General features: G+C 33.1%; 1 protein-coding gene across 3 annotated transcripts in view; it reads right to left on the reverse strand.

The window, feature by feature from the left end:
* The window catches only part of PCDH15 (protocadherin related 15), a 1,489,951-nt gene that overhangs the window by 255,860 nt on the left and 1,216,276 nt on the right, over nt 1-17,815 (reverse strand). For all 3 annotated transcript variants that reach the window (XM_076010005.1, XM_076010003.1, XM_076010004.1), the window contains one exon: nt 4,463-4,656. In XM_076010005.1, coding sequence (XP_075866120.1) covers nt 4,463-4,656 — 194 coding nt within the window. The remainder of the gene's footprint in view (nt 1-4,462; nt 4,657-17,815) is intronic.

A 17,815-nucleotide genomic window follows, 5' to 3' on the forward strand; every position in this document is an offset into this window, starting at 1 on the left:
TGAAAATAATGCCACATATTTTTGTCAGCTGGTTAGCCACCACTCATTCTACTAAACTTATTGTGTAATAGGAGGATTTCTTAGTACTCCCTCACTATAAGTACCCTCATCGTTGTCCCAGAAAGCCCAGAATTTACCTTAATTCAAAATTATCATGTTAAACTGAATTCAATTATTTATACTCTTCTTTCTGTTTTCTATTGTATGTTTTTTTCCTGCAAATAACAGTACTATGTTTATCTTTGTATTCTAAAATGTGAAAAATGATAGTTATATAATAAATAGTTTGTTGAACTGAAGGAAGATTTTACTATTACAGGCATATGAAAGAAATGTGGCCTTAGAGAAATCTGAGGAAATAGCTGTCCAGTCTCAGAGGAGATGAAAACCAATTTCAAAAGTTTGAATGTAGCTGTGATCCTCAAAGACAGAGAGGAGACTGGTGCAGTGACTAGGCTGGAGTAAAGGAAGCCAAGTCGAGTAGGAGATGAGGTTAATATGAATTGGTGACAAGAGGGAGTGTCCTATGTCAGGTGACAGCCAGCAAACCACTCTGGGCCCCACTGGCTTTTTTAATGAGTCTTCCTTTTACCAGAGTGACTTATGAAAGCCCTGGAGAGCTCAAGTAAAGGAATGAGGTGTTCACTTTGGCTACTGTGTTGAGAAAAGATTGAAGGGGACACAGACACAAGTCCAATTAGAAAATGTTTTCAACACACTGGACTAGAAAGTACAGTAGCTTGGACTGAAATATTAATAACCAAAGTGTCAGGAGCAGTTGTTTTCTGAATCCATTTTGAAGGTAGTCCACAGAGGAGTTGCTCAAGGTTAAGTTTGAAGTTTGACAGAAAGAGGGACATTGAGGATGGAAGTAAGGGTGTTTGGTCAGAGCGGCTGCAAGATCGGAGATGACTTAAACTGCATATTGGATATGAAGTTAACAAGAACTTTGACAGGAGTACTATCGAAGTAAATTTCAGGCAGGTAGGAACTAAACTCTTCCAAATGTGACCTGCCGATCTGTAGATGGCAATAGGGTGTGAGGTTAGAAAGAAGAGGAGATAACACAGGAGGGACCTGTCATCTGTACAGCAAGGTAAGTAATGGGTATTACATTTTGTTCAAACCTGAGATTGAAAGGAAGATCTCCTATTAAGGAGGAGGAGGGAAAATAGTCTAGAATTATCAATGAGAAACTAGGAATTCACTCACCATATTTCTATGATTAATGGTAAGAGTTGTGAAGAGAGAAAACTGTCCCATGTGGGTATGCTACCAGGAAAACAGTGGCCTTTTGGGAGAGATTTATAAACATGCGAATGATCTTCTCTCTAAGGTTTAGTTACAATTATCCTGTCAAGCTGCCTGGACCTGGTGTAGTTTTGAGTCCTTTGAGAACTTTCTATATTTCCTCTGTGGGATTAGTCTCTTAAGATTTTCTAGCTTTGGGGGATCAGTTTTCGTAAACTGTATTTTTAAAATATCCATTCATGTTTTCAAATTGTGCATATTAAAGCAAAGTTGTCCCTGATATATTTTTTTTAATTTCTTCTATGTCTAAGTTATTTCCCCCTTAGAATTTATTATATCAGTCTGTATTTTCTTCCTTTTTTTTCTTGATAAAATGGATAAAACTTGTGGTTTTTGTTTGTTTCTCTTATGAAGTTTTATGACAACTATATAAAATCTTGATAAGATTTCTCAAAAAGAAAAATACACAATAATTTCATTAAATAAAATGTCAATAGACATATTTCAGCAGTTTATTTCAAGAGTAAAACATCATGGCATAGTGGGATTTATATCAGTAATGCAAAATAAATTTATTTTAGAAACTGTATTAGATCAATAATCATAACATTAGCTCAAGAAGAAAAGTCATTACTACCTTTATATAATAATATTTATTTGACCTGAAAAAGCCACCATTCTTATTTTTAAAGCCAATATAAAAGGAATAGATGAATACTTTCTTAACATAATAATATATTAGTTTTTAAAACGATAAAACAATCTAACGGATAAAAATGGAGGCACTCTCATTCAAGTCAAAAGCAAGACAAACATCTTTACTGGAAGTTAAAGAAAAGAAAGTAAATGAAAACAAAAATATAAAATTATCACTATTTTTAAAACATATTTTTGAATAATATAGGAGAATCAACTGGAAATTACAAAAACATAACAGAATTAAATAAGAAAGTGAGTTAAAAATTAATCTAAAGAGATTAATACCTTTTATTTATGCAAACACCAGCCCATTCAAAGATATAAGGAAGAAAGGAATCTAATTAATAAAAACAAAAGATATTGAAAGAGACCAAGAAAAAAATGTACAGAACTTGTGTAAATAAAATTAAAAAAAAAAAACAACCAAAAAAACAACTAAAGGACACAAAAGAAAGCATGTATAAATTAAGATTCAAAAAATTCTTGGACGGAAAGATTTAAGATCAAAGTGTATTATATAATCCTAAGTAATTAATTTGTAAATTAAATGTATTGCTAATAAAAAATATAGATTAAAAAAACAACAAAAAACTCACTGAACTAGCTCATTTAAAGTCAAAGAGAAAAATTAACAGAAGAAGTATCCAGGAAAATTTTGGAGGGAAAAGCATTAAGGTAAGTTGATACCACCAGAGGATATAGCATAGTATGCAACTTTAACAATTAAAATTGTATGATAATAGCTCATAAAAAGATAAGTAAATAATGGAATTGAATAGAAACTCTAGAACAACATATAAATACATAAAATATGATAGAATAAATGTAGCACCTCAATTAGTGAGGAAAAGATGAATTATCCAATAATTTGTGTGGGGAACGCAAGGTATTTGAGAAAAATGTGGTTGCATTAATATCTCCTACTGTACACTAGGATAAATCCCAAATGCAACAAAGGTTTAAATATACAGTATGGGTCTATAAAAGCTCTAACAGAAAATGTAGAATAATTATAATCTGAGTTTAACATACTATGAGTAAAAATTATGAAAACCGACTTCACAGAAAAAGTAATAGAATTTGGCTCTTAAACATAGGAAATATACTAAACTTACTCAAAATCAAATGGATAAAAATTAGATACTATTTCTTACCTATCAGATTGGCAAAAAATCCAAATGTTTGATATCACACATGCATGGGGATATTGTGTAGAATTTTCCATTCTCAGACTTTGCAGTTGGAATTACAAATTGTTATAAGCTTTATAGAAGGCAATTTGGTAGTGATCTATACAACTTAAAGTTGCATATACTTTTTAATCTCACTTCGGCTAATTTACTCTATTGATATTGTATACATTTAAAGTGATGCATGGTCTATGTTATATCTCCATTGTTATTAAAAGAAAAAGATTGAAATTTAAAAGTTCATCAATAATGGACTTCTTCCACAGCGTAATATATAGCTGTAAATAAGACTTGAGGAAGTTATCCAGTATTCATATGGAAAGAACACCAAGACATATTGTGAAGGGCAACAAAAACAGCAAAGTGCTTGTATTTATATCATTCATATTTTCTTGAAATATACACTGACAGTCTGGAAATAAACAATAAATTAATAAAAGGGATATTTCAAGCAGAAGCTTAGAGAGATGAAATTATAATAGTAGGAAGCCTGTCTGGGTGCAGTGACTCATGCCTGTCATCCTAGCACTCAGGGAGGCCAAAGCAGGAGGATTGCTTGAGCGCAGAAGCTCAAGATCAGCCTGAGCAAGAGCAAGACTCTGTTGCTACTAAAAATAGAAAAAAATTAGCCAGGTGTGGTGGTGCACACCTGTAATCTCAGCTGCTCAGAAGGCTGCGGCAGGAGGATCGCTTAAGCCTAGAAATTTGAGGTTGCAGTGAGCTACAATGAGGCCACTGCACTCTAGTTGTGACCACAGAGTGAGACCCAGTCTCAACAACAACAAAATAGGGAGTCTTTGAACTTTCTCTCTCTCTTTTTCTCTTTTTATGGGTATGTACATATAAACATGCGTGTATGTATGTATGCATATGCTACATGTATATTATTTTACCTATATATTTTATAATTAGCCATACACTGAGAGGTGGCTTTAAAACCCTGGGACATTACATGCCACTGATAACTTTTGTGAATTTCTTTGAAGAAAAGAGCCTTTCTCTGTCTGAAGTCTTGTTTTTCACTAATAAATTGGAAACATGCCTCTGATATTTCCCAGTTCCCCCACTAAAATAGAGACCTGCATCCTTCTGCATCTGTGAAATCATAGTTAATTATTTTGTGGTTTAATCTTGTCTGTATTGTCCTTTTCCCACTATTTAACCAAATCAAAATATGCAGTTCCTGCAAATCTGGTCTCTCTGATTTTCTGATCTAATTTAGATGTTTATAGGATAAAAGAATGCTTGCTGCTCTTCTTAAATTTAATTACGGGATTAAATGGGAGTGATGAAAAGACCGCACTGGTTCTAACATAAATTACCTTCTCTCTGCAGGAGGAGCATTATCCGCTGCTTGGACTGTGAGCGCGTAAGTCCGCCCGACTATCAATTCCACCCCCGGAGCGATGGTGATAAGCCCTGTTGTTTTATTGATGATGAAGTCTCCCTGAGCCCCAACCAGGATTTCATATGTGATCTCCCCATTTGACCCTTCGTCTGCGTCGACTGCAGTGAGCTGGAATTGAAAATCACAACATAAATCCTCTTGGGACTCAACTTTTCACCATCACGTTGTTATTTCCCCCAACAAAAGGAGCTAGCTTTCAAAGATAAAACATAAGTAAAGAAAGTTGTCTTGACATATATACCCTTGTTTTCCTGAATTGAGGCTACTGTGTTGTTATGATAATGAAGCATTCACAGCAAGAAGGATGTTTCCTTTTCTTTTCTTGTGAGAGTGATAAGGAAAAAAAAATTTGGATCTTGAAGTCTATCTTTATTTTAATTTAATAGAGGAAAATAAAAGGAAAACCATAACAAAAAATCTAATATCCCTATAGGAAATTTAATTTTTTTCCCCTATCTTACCTAGTGTTCTTGACACATAAATTCATATTATTACAGACTGAGATCTGGAAAAAATGAAATAGAAGTTTCTCTTTATTACTCTCATCCTTTCTTTTGCTTTCATTTTTTTCATTAATAATGTTCTCCTTCCTGTCTCCCAGAGACTTTCCTGTCTTTTTGTCTTCTTTATTTACACTTTCTCTAAGAAAGGTTCCTATCTTGTTCACACTGACTTATAAAGGACGGATAAGGCCTAGAGTATTACCCTTTCAAAATCAAATGAATACATCTCTAACTGTTGAATATTTAATGTAGCCCAAGAATTGTTGTTGTTTTTTTTCTTTTGAGGAAAGGGAATCTATTCAGAACCCTTGAAATTATATTGCATTAATACCTGTAAAGCTAATTTACACATATTTATAATCTTTTTGAAGCACCTAGTATCTAATAAAGACTATATATGAATTATTATATGTGAAAAGAGAACGATTCATTAATTTCATAAAGCAGCATTAAGGTAATAGTGATTTGTTATATTAAAGAATTCTCCTTGACTTCCTGATAAATATAAATTTACTTAAAGGGGAAGAAAAATAAAAATAGATTCTAGTAGGAAATTTTATAGTATATGCATTCACAGTAATTTCTGTTTTTATCATTCCAAAAGTGATGGATGAAAGACAGAGAAGTGGCCCCAAGAAATGTAAACAAAGAACTTTATACATCCTATCATGCTCAAGGACTTATATTACGCATATTCTATTTCTACTTTTATTATAGGCTACATTTAGAGTGATAATGTGCACGGAAATAGCAGCAGCAGAAATAATTGAGAAGAAAAAAAGAAAATTGAGAGACTGGCATTGATGCAGCTAAGTCCTGAGATTGGGTATTTGAGGGTGGACAGATGTGGTTGCCAGAAGGAAAGGCATTTCATGAAATGATTCTGGGACTTATATGAGCATGACAGGCATACTCCTAAAGGCAAAGGAGAAGAAAACTATTTGCAGAAACAGTCAAAATGAATGATGTATATTTATGGAGAAGTATTCAAGCCAGACAAACTAATTCTCTCTTGTGTGCGGATAAAATTAGAAAATTAGAGGATAGGGGTAGCAGAGGAGATATCAATTTGATTATAGTAAATCATTTAAACAAAATCTCTCAGGAATTCTTAATTAAAATTTAGCTCAAATTGGATTCAATATTAACATTCTTCCTGGGACATAAATTGGCTAAAGGAATTTAATGATAAATGGCAATGCATCAAGCTAAGAAGAGACATTAAGGAGTGAGCTTCAGGGATATAGGTATTATGGCTGGTCTTATTTAACATTTTCATAAATGATTCTGGAAGGGAGGATAAGCCAGATGATAATTAAATTGAGAAAGGCACCCACCTGGGAGGTGCTATAAATACCAAACAGTACTGGAAAGCATAGGAGACAGAATCACCCCCAAACCACAGAGCCAGTCAATCACAGATAAGCTAACATATTGAGGGACCACAACTACCTACACAGAAACTATTATGGGTAGAAAGTTTAACAAGTAAGGCAAAAATGAATTCTATGTTTAGGTTAAATAGTTTTATACTGTTTTTCACTCTCTTAGTACTAAATAATAAAATAGTAGGCTAGGAATCAACATAACTTTGTTTACACATATGCTAACAAAAATATTTGGAAGAAATAATTGGTGATCCAAAATTAGAAAAGGGAGCTGAGACACTGACTCTGAACAGCCAAACAATAATGATGCCTTCCATGTAAGACCCTGAAGACTCAAGACATTTATTAAACCTCAATGATACTATGCAGTAAGTAGCCCTTCTTGAAGTATATTATACGATACTAAGAAGAGCTCTAGATGCTGATTTTGCAGCTAAATTATAGTGGGAATTTAATTCAATTACAGCTCAATGACTATGTGACCAGTGACCAGTATCTATGAGTTGGAAGTATATGAAACTTATTCCCTTATTCCCCCTTAATCTAGGGGGGGAAATCTGCCTAAATCTGCCCAAAAGAGCATGGAGGAATGATTGATTTACACGGGAAAAGGCAAAGTGTTGCTTACAAATTTCAGATGAGAGTAAAATTAAATCTATGGCTTTTAATTGTTGATTTAAATGTGATATCTAAATGGTAAGAAACACTGAGCTATTGTTTATATTAATATATTTCTTTTCCACGATGCATTATGGTTCTTTTCAGGAAGTCTAATCTTACCCTGCCATAATCCCTTCCCCTCAGTGTTTCAACATGCTCATCTTCCAAATGTTCCCTGCCATCTCCTACCTTCCCCCACTCAAAAACAAAACAAAACAAAACAATCTGATTTGCTCTTTCTGTTCCCTTTTAATTTCTGGCTGCAATTTACTTTTCTCTTCAATTTCCCTTTTCTAGTTCTTAGAAAATGAGAAATATAGCTTTATATAAAATGAAAAAGGTAAAGAATATTGAATTATACATAAGTGGAACATAAACATTCAAATTATAGCCTTAATGACACAAGGATAGGGTATAAGACATAGTTGACACAAAAATAATCCCCAAACTATAAACTGCAATAATGGAGTGTACACATAGGATTTCATATGAATAAACACATTTTCACTAGAAACAAGTTGTGGCTTCATTGATAATGAATAAGCGTGTTGACCATTAGTGTTTTTGCCTCCTGGGCCCTTGCTTCTAGTAAAAGCCCTTCATTTTCCTTTGGGAAGCCACATTCCTTTCACAGTCCATGTTTTGGTGGGGCTGAAACTTAGCTCCAGTGATAGCAGTGAGACTCAGGTGTGGACACTGTTTGGTTCAAGAATTGGCAAGTTATTCAAGTTGGTATACTCAGGGTAACTCTTAAAACTGCTGGGAAGGGTGGCTTTTATTTTCTTTGGGTTAAACTAATACATTTACATGCAGAGTTTCTGCTGGTTTTCTTACCTGCATTGAGTCTACCTGAGACTGAGACCTACATAGAAAAAGACAGTGCCAGGAAAAAGCAAAGAATATCATTGATGACAAGATTTCTATTGTCATCTGAATCCAAATATACCACTGGACTTTCCTGATATATAAAAATGTATATATTTTTAAAAAGTTAATTTAATTTCAAGTTATGGCTCTTAATCATAAGAATCCTAAATATTATAGAAAAAGCATTTTATGATTAACTACTATTCTTGGTTTGCTTTAAGACTATTCTTCTTGGATCGTTGTGCTTGAGATTTTGGTATGTGGTACCATGTGATCATTAATATATCAAATAGTCTTTGACTAATGTATGATTATTCATTAAAATGGGCAAAGATCTTGCTATGAAAGTGGTAGACTTGTCCTTGCATAGAAATCAGAATGAGCTATTTAATAAGCAATAAAAATATAGTTAAATAACAAGTAAATATTTCCCTTTAATAATTGTTGAACTTTTAAATAAAGCAATTATCAGAATTTTAACATTAAGCTCTTTTTAAAATACGTAGTTTTTAGAATATCGTTTTAAATCTCTTTTTTATCCAGATTGATGATTTAAACCAAGCAGACAAAAGAAAAGAAAAAGCCACTTACAAATTTTGTGATATTTGGAACTAGATAAGATTTTGAAAGCTCAAGTTTGGTTCTTTTTACAATGACGTTAAATTTGGAATGTGAACTCTATGTTGATAGTATGCAAAAACATGTAAATCTGAGTTTACAGAAGACTAGAAAATTCTGCCTTCTTTCCACACAAGCAGAGTTATAGAAGTAAGCTAGGTGAAACTTCTTGGCTGTAATCATAAAAACAAAATAAAATTCTAAGCATGACTTAAGGAAAATAATGTTCTTGGAAAAAAAACTTTCAAAATAATTAATGAGCGCCTACAGTAGTTCCAGGCAATGTACTAAAAGCTAAGTGTAAGTTAAACTTGGTAAATAAATCTGGGCTCTACTTTTTTTTTTTTTTTTTTTCATTTACTGTCAGATGAGGGAGATTTTTACTGACAAAAAGTAAATCCATATTGACAAGTTGTGACAAGCACTATTAAAAATGAACACAGGGAACAATGAGTGGGTGATAGAATAAATATTAAAGTCCTTTGACATAGACTGCATTTAAGATGGGATCTGAAAGATTAGAACATAACTGAAGAATATGGATTAATAACAGTACTTGGAAAAGAGAAAGGCCTGTGTGAGGACCCTGAGATCAAGGGAATGAAGTACTGCTCGCTCTCAGGGAAGCTAATGAAGTACTGCATCCCATGATGAACGGGGAAAAATCTAGCATGTGATGATGTTGCAGAAATACATAGAGGCAAAATGAAGAATTATTTTGTGAGCTATGATAACAGTTTGAAAATCACTACATCAGACAACTAAATAATGAAAGCATAAACTTATATTTGGTATTTAACATGTATAGTAGTCTCTGCACTTTTTTCCTTCTTTGTTATTTCATATTTTGTTTCGAGGGCAGGAAAAGCTAAGAACAGTGTTATGATTTTAGATAAGAAGGTCAAAAAAGAGTACAGGTGAATCCTTTTAATGGTTCTTATGCATAATAAAAATTATGATTGAACTCTGCTGGTCTCCAAGATATGGAATGAAACATTTCACACCTGACTTAGATGACAAAATAGATTTGGAGGCAGAAAGGTTTTGATCAACAGTATAAATACTAATCAAACAATAAAAAATGAAACCATCTTATTTTCTATTGTACACATTGCCTTCTGCTGTTATGGAAAAGGACTTCCTGATGTATACAGGCACAAATCTAGGATTCTTTATGATCAAAACTGTTCTGTTCTAGAGACCTCATCACTTAAATATTTGTTTCAATCTAGTGCTTTTTTATTACAGGGAGATAGTCTATTACTAAGGGATTTCTTTGTATTCTTTCAATGTATTTCACCTAGACAGTCTACATAGTGAGAGATAGTACTAGGTAGGGATTTCTTTAAGAAATATTCATTGAGGAGGTACCCTCTGCCCTTTCCAATATCTCAGATGGTGTCTCAAGCCTTGTTTAATTTTTAGCTACAGTAGAAAAAAGATTCCACTGTGTTTCTAGACATTAACTTCTGCTTCCTAGAATTTCATGCTGATTCCTTTTATTTTATATTTTGCATTTAATAAGATACATTTATTCTTTTGTTAATCTGCCTTTGCAACTATAAGCAACACTGTCCTTCAAGCCTTTTATAACAAGTTGCAGAATTACTTTTATGTTAAACAATTTGTGATATTCTAATTTTTTTCAGACAGTAGGTCCTTTGATTATTTTAATTCAACAAAGGAAGAATTAGTACACCAACACATTACTGTCTAATATTTTTATTAGTTATATAGTTTACTGCACATTATAAAATTTATCATCATAAACTGAATATATTTGTACAAAAGTGACATAAAAACTTATGGAATTTTCCTTCTATAAAACAAATTATAATCCATAACTTATAATTGATGTATGAAAATTTTAATTTAGATTATTTGATTAAAAAACTCATCATTTTCCCCCTGTTGGTGTTTATTTATTTTATTTGCTTCCCTTCCACTTCATCATGGCACTCCTTATTTTCAAATTCTGTCCCTTTGTGATACTATACATGTAGCCCCATCTGACTGAAATTACTCTTTTAAAATGGCAAAGAGGGCTGGATTGGAGGGAGGACCTCCAACTATGGTGACTTCACTAGGTAGATAAATCTTTCTTCAAAAAATGAGGGAAAATCTAAGCAAAATTGCTTAAAAAAACCCATTTAGAACTCTGGAGATTCATTGATGCAAACAAATAGAGAGAGATTATTTGTGAAGAACTGCTACAACTTTAGGTAAGAAAAACAAGAATCAATGGCATTCTTGTTTGGGTCTCACCCCATCCCCTACCATACCACCCCAAAGCCCATGTGACATGTAAGGTTTATAAGGGTAGTGTTGGCCATGGAAAGCAGCATATTTGCTTCAAGAGAAGACAGACTCAGTTTGGCACTAAGTTAGTAAAGGAAAAAAGCATAATAGAAATTGAATGGGGAACAACCTTGGCTCTGACAATATGAGTTGCAGTCCCATTGGAAGTAAACTTCAAGCAAGACAGAAATTTAGTGCAAAGAGCCAGAAAATGAGAATCCAATGGAAAAGTGAGATAAGTTACCCACATCACTCCAAAATGACAAACATCGTCAGAGAAGACAGGAGAAGACCCAGGGTAATGTCAGGGCAAAGAAAGTGCTGAGAACTACCTGAACTTTCAATGCCTTTCTCAACTCAAACTCAAATCTGTTGGCAGAGGTTGAAAGCCTTATGTGCTTGAGGCATTTTGTGCAAAACTTGGTCCAAATAACTGGCTGACCTTAAGTTATGCAAAAGGAGGAGCAGCTCATAAAATGCCAGGTTAAAAATTAAAAAAAAAAATGAATGAAAGCAAAAACTATGCAAAGACATTAGGAGCTGCACACTGAAGAATAATAGATTCAACAGATGAAGTCCAGACATGTTATTAAAAAAAGAAAAAAATCCTCGGGGTCAAAATTCAAAATCCATAGTTACTATAATGCCTTGTTAAAACAAATAAACAAACAGTAAATCTAGATATCGTTAAAAAGAAAGTTGTTCTGACTCTAAAATAGTAAGGAAGACTTTATTCAGGAATAATGTGATATGCATCAAGGCTTCTACAGTAAGGGAGAAAGATTTTGCTTCACTCCACTTCATATACAGCTGGGAACTTATAGCCAAGGAGCAGGGTGAGAGGGTCAGCAGACAGAAAATTACTAAGATATGACATCAAGAGTAGAAAGATTCTTGCTAAACTATCTAAACAGAATTATTGCTAAAGGCAGGCCAGGGCAATCAGACATCAAATGTGAAGGAGGAGAAATTTAATCAGATATCAAGGGTGGGAGATTCTTTCTAATCTGATTTAACAGGAGTCTTGCTAAAACAAGGTTAGACTGGCCAAAGATAGGGCCCAAGGATGAGGTTTAGTTGAAAAGAGGGTCAGAGGAGCCTAACAATAACAATCAGTAGGAAAGATGATGTTGTTGACATTTAGAGGATTGTACAGTTTGGTCAAGGAGAGAGTCTTTGTCAAGATCAAAGAATTTCATTATCTCACATACTGTAAACACAAAAAGGGGCACACATCTAGACACATCACAGTCAAATTGCTGAGACAAGGAGAATATCCTGAAAGCACTGGGAATAAAGGAAACAAAATATGATTCATGGCTGATTTCTTATCACAAACAGTAGAGGCCAGGAGGCACAGGCATAATATATTCAAAGTTCTGGAGAAAATAACAATCACCTGCCAACCAATATATGAGTACTTTATCCAGCAAAACTATCATTCTATTAAAGGTAAAATAAAGGCATTCAAACAATTTACATAATATATCATATCTGTAAAATAGAGAACCACATGATAATCTCAATAAATACAGAAAAAGCAATTGACAAAACTCAATATCCATTTATGATAAAAACTCTTAAGCTAAGAACTAAAGGGGGCTTCTTCAACCTGATAAAAAGCATCTATAAACAAATCTATAGCTATCATTACACTTAATGGTGAAAGGCTGAACACTTTCTCCCTAAGATAAGGAATAAGAAAAGAATGTTCTCATCACTCTATTCAACACCATCCTGAATGTTCCAGTCAGTGCAGTAAAGCACATTAAAGGAACAAATTTAAAAAATGGCATCAGATTGGAAAAGAACAGGTAAACCTACATTTCTTTGCAGAAGACATGATCGTCTATGTAGAAAATATTAATACTAAGGTAACTAAAAGAAATAATTAGAACTAAAACATGACTAACACGTGAAACAAAATCTAATTGTACTATGTAATAGCATGGCACAGTCCAAAAATAAAATCAGTTTCAGCAACATCAAAATGACAAAATTATCTAGGAATAAATTTAAAGAAAGTGGTGCAAGACTTGTACACCAAAATCTACAACATTGCCAAGAGAAATTTGAAAGTATGTTTAAAAAATTTATGTTTATTGATTGAAAGACATGATTTGGTTAAGAAGGAAATTCTTCATAATTGATTTGATTTATAGATTCAATGTAACAACTATCAAAAAAGCATCAGGGTTTTTCATAGGATTATCAAGTTCATCCTAAAATTTATATGGAAACATAGGGATATAGAATAGCCACAGTACTTTTAGAAAAGGAAAGTGATAAAGAAAGACATACATTATCTGATTTCAAAACTTACTTCAGGTTGAACATTCCTAATCTGAAATCTGAAATGTTCCAAAATCTGAAAGTTTTTGAGTGTCAACATGATGCCACAACTGTAAAATCCAACACTCAATATATGAAGGCTGCAAAACACAGTCAAAACTTTGTTTTATACACAAAACTATTAAAAAATTTTGTCTATAATTACCTTCAGTCTTTGTGTATAAGGTGTAAATAAAATAAATAAATTTCATGTTTAAACTTTCGTCCCATGCCCAAGATATTTTATTTTTATATGTGAAAATATTCAAAAATTCCCAAAAATCTGAAATCCAAAATTCTTTTTGTTCCAAGCATTTCAGATAAGGATGCTCAACCTATACAAACCTACAGTAATCAGAACAATGTGGTTTTGTCATAAGGTGGACATATAGATTAATGAAACAGAAGCCTGGATATAGCCCTTTATATTTATGGATAAGTGATTTTCAACAAAGATGCCAAGGCAATTCAATGGGAGAAAAGACAGATTTACAATAACTGCTCATGGGAAAATGAGATACCTGTATGTAAAAAATAAATACAGCAGTCTATCCTTATCCACAAAGGATACATTCCAAGACCCCCAGCGAATGTCTGAAACTACAGGTAGTACCAAACCCAATTGCCATTAGTTGGAACATGTTTCTGTTTCTGTCTTCCACTCACAAATTTAATGCCTTTTCCATCTTAATTAGGCACTTATGCACTGTGGCTGTAACTTGCATTTTGAGGTATAACAGCAAAAGGAGCGTGATTTTCTTTCCCTTTCTTCACAATTTCATGGATAGAAGATTTGTTCTTAATGGTAAATCTCAGCAAACTTACCATGATTTTTTGTCTTTGCTTATTAAGCCAAGAACTTTCACCTTTTCACTTAAAGGAGGCACTTTACTGCTTCTCTTTGACATATCTGAATTGCCAGCATCACTACTCTTGTTCTTTGGGATCATTATTAAGTAAAATAATGGCTACTTGAATGTGAGCACTGCCATACTGCTGCAGTCGAGTGGTAAAGAGAAGGCCACAAAGTGACTCACAGGCAGGTAGCATATACAACATGGAGACTCTGGATAGTAAGGATAATTCACTTCCCTGGCTATATGGATCAGTACAATATGAGATTTTGTTACACTACTCAGAACAGAGCGCAATTTAAAATGTAGGAAGTGTTGATTTCTGGAATTTTCCATTTACCACTTGAATGAAAGTAACTGAAACCATGGAAAGCAAAACTATGGATAAGGAGAGACTACCGTGAAAATAAAAATGAACTAAGACCTTTACCCCACAGCAAATATAAAATTAGCTCAAAATGAATCACAGACCTAAATGTGAAAGCTAAAACTATGAAACTAGCAGAAGATAATATAGGAGAAAATCTTTTTAACTTAGGTTGCAAAAGTTTCTTAGATATACTAAGAAGACAAGCAATGCAAACTTTAAAAATGGGTGAAAGATTTGAATAGATTTTTTACCAAAGAAGATCTACATATAAGTAATAAGCACATGAAGGTATCTCCACATAATTAGTAATTAAGAAAATGCAAATTAAAACCACAATGAGATACTGCTAGGCACCTGCTATTATGGCTTTAATAAAGAAACTGACAATATTAAGTGTCATGAGGACGTGGTAGATGTGTAAAATGGTGCAGCCACTATAGAAAGCAGTTGCACAGTTTCTTAAAAGAATAAATACGGATATATTTACTATAAGACCTAGTAATTCTACTTATGTATCCATAAATAACTAATAGAAATAAAAATATTTGTCTATAAAGAGACTTATACAGAATATTCATAGCCATATTACTACAAAACTGGAAATAGCTCTAAGGTCCATCAACTGGTGAGTGGATAAGCAAAATGTGGTGCTTTTATACAATGCAATACTACTCAGTAATTCAAAGAAAAAGAAATATAGTCTTGATGTATGCTACAGCATAAATGAACAACATAAACATTGTGCTATGTAAAAAGTATAATGGCACAATGTAAAAAAGCCAAATAAAACTAGGAAACTATATACTATATGAATCCATATTTTTAGAATTCCTAGACAAAACAAATTTTTGGAGACAGAAATCAGACCAATGGTTGTCTGGAGTTGGAGATGATAGTGAGTACTGACTGCAAGCAATCATGAGAAGACTTTTGGGGTGATGGAAATGTATAGGACTAGATTGTGGTAATTAATTCATAACTGTCAGAATTTACTAAAAATCATTGAAATGTACATTGTAATGTGTATAAAGAAATGTAAATTATACTTCAGTAGAACTCTCAAAAATTACAAACAAAATTTTACCCACACATATAGTCTTTTTAATCATTATCCATTTTGCCTTTACAACTACATTAATAGGATGCTATTCAGGCTAATTTTTCATATATTGTTTCATTATTTGATTCATTTTTCTCTATTCTTCCTCCTTTACTACACACTTTTGAAAATGTAGATCTTGGCTATTTCTTTATGTCTTTATCTTTTATACCTTTATATCTTCCTCTAATTTCAGAGACTTGACTATAAACTTTTATGCCAGTTCATTCCACCTTTTTAAATCTATTCCTTCTTTCTCTAAATGGACAAAGAAGAAAGTACTAGCTAGCATGGAAGAATCAGATCCTTGTATGAAAAATAAAATAAATTCAGCAAATCCTACCCTGTAAGCCTGAATTTGCATTCACTAATAAACAGAAAACAAAGTGAAATTGTAGAATATGAAATGAGGAACACACAAGGATTTCAAGAAAAAGCACTTTCATATTTTCTTCTGAGAGAACATTTGAGAGCAAGAGTATAACTCTCTTAACTGCTTCTCTCAGGTGTAATAAACTTCACCTAGAAGTTGAATATGTGCAATCTACAATCCTCTGACACATTACTATCATATGCACACAGTACACTGGATGCAATTAAAGTATATGTTGTACATATGGGTCTTGTGTCAGCTTAATCAACACTAGATAAAGAACTAAGAGGGATTTGGGAACTTGAAAACTTGAAGTTGATTTGATGAATCAATTAGAGATGGTTTCAAGGCAAATTTGTTAACCCAAATAAGCAAATTAGGGAATATTCTTTTTCAGTAACCTGGTATTACTCAGGAATGACTTTCTAATAATGATTATGATGGAATCAGATGCATTTAAAGGGTTGTGGTTGCCTCTACTGGAGGATCAAGTCAGAGGGGAATATTTGTGGAAACTATGGTTAATCTAAATCAAGATGTCACTTGTAATTATGGGCATCATGAATGTTCTCTCATCGTAATAGTTCTATGAGCTAGAAAACAAATTTATCTTCTCTATTGTACCTTTGGTGAAGTTGGGACAGCTTATAGATCAGCAATGTATTATCTCATGGAAGATAAATGGCTGGTGTGCTACAATGACACCCAGAAGCTTTTGCTAGTGAAAGTTTATGTCTATAGTAGGGTGTAAGGTTATGCTGTCACACCAGATGAAACCCAGAAGTGTCTGAGAAATAGTCTATAATGACTACTGTGGTAATGGAAAATATATGATATATGGGAAAAAGCTGTTTTTGCTGGGAAAGTTGAGGAAATAATATGGTAATATTAATTAGAGTGTATTGTGTTTAAATATTTAATTTCTGCCTCAGCTCTATGATATAATAACAAATTTTCACTTTACTTATGCAGTTAGATAAAAGTGAAACTTAAGTAGATCTTGGTCTCTAGGACAGGAACGTTATTTGGACAGGCAACCTAAAATTCACAAGCTAGGTAATATCCATGTAGAAAGATTCACCAGAGAATGGATTTAGTTTACATTTGGAAAATTTACATACGCAGTTGAATGTTTCTATCAACACTTGTACCAAGAGACAAGTAATAGAAGATAAGTGGAATAAATTGTCTTTCAAATGTTAAGGAAGTAGACAATTTAGGAGAATCTGTGGTTGTTAATTTGTTTAGCAAAGGGAATTCCAACTCTTTACTGAATGAAATATATTCTGGTGATAGCCAGTGTTTTAGTAAGTTTATAAAAAATAGTAAAACTATTTTTTTATGCACTAGATATTATAAAAGTTGTTTAAGAAAAATTTTAAGCAAATTCCATAGAAATATATAGCAAGGGGTTAACCCATCCTCAGTGAAGATGATTTATAAGACATAAAAAAGTCATATCCAAAGGTCATAAGACTTCCACAATGGTATATTGCTACAAAAGCTCTACTATTGCCTGTCCTCTATCTTTGCTTGAAATTAAATGAACGTGGAACAAGACCCTGTTAGGTCTCTCAAGGTTTGTAGTCAGGCTAAGCTTAAGACTCCTGCTCATTGAATTAACCTGGACAGCCACTTTGTGATTTCTGATAAAGAAAATAATACAATGCTTTCACTTTTGTGTCTGTTGATTTCTTCAAGAATCAGAGACATTTAAGAAGTTCTTCAATAACTCCTGCTGGAAACTCCTGTTGGTCAAGAAAATTGTACATTCCAAATTTATTCATTTCCAGAGTTATTCTCTCTGGCCTTAACTAATGTGACAGGTCTTAATGTGAACATGTGATGCTTTAAAACTAAAAAGCATACCAGGCGACTGGTTAGGCCTTTTCTGTTCAGCATATTT

This window comes from Microcebus murinus, chromosome 14 (genome assembly GCF_040939455.1).
Source record: "Microcebus murinus isolate Inina chromosome 14, M.murinus_Inina_mat1.0, whole genome shotgun sequence".
Taxonomy (NCBI): domain Eukaryota; kingdom Metazoa; phylum Chordata; class Mammalia; order Primates; family Cheirogaleidae; genus Microcebus; species Microcebus murinus.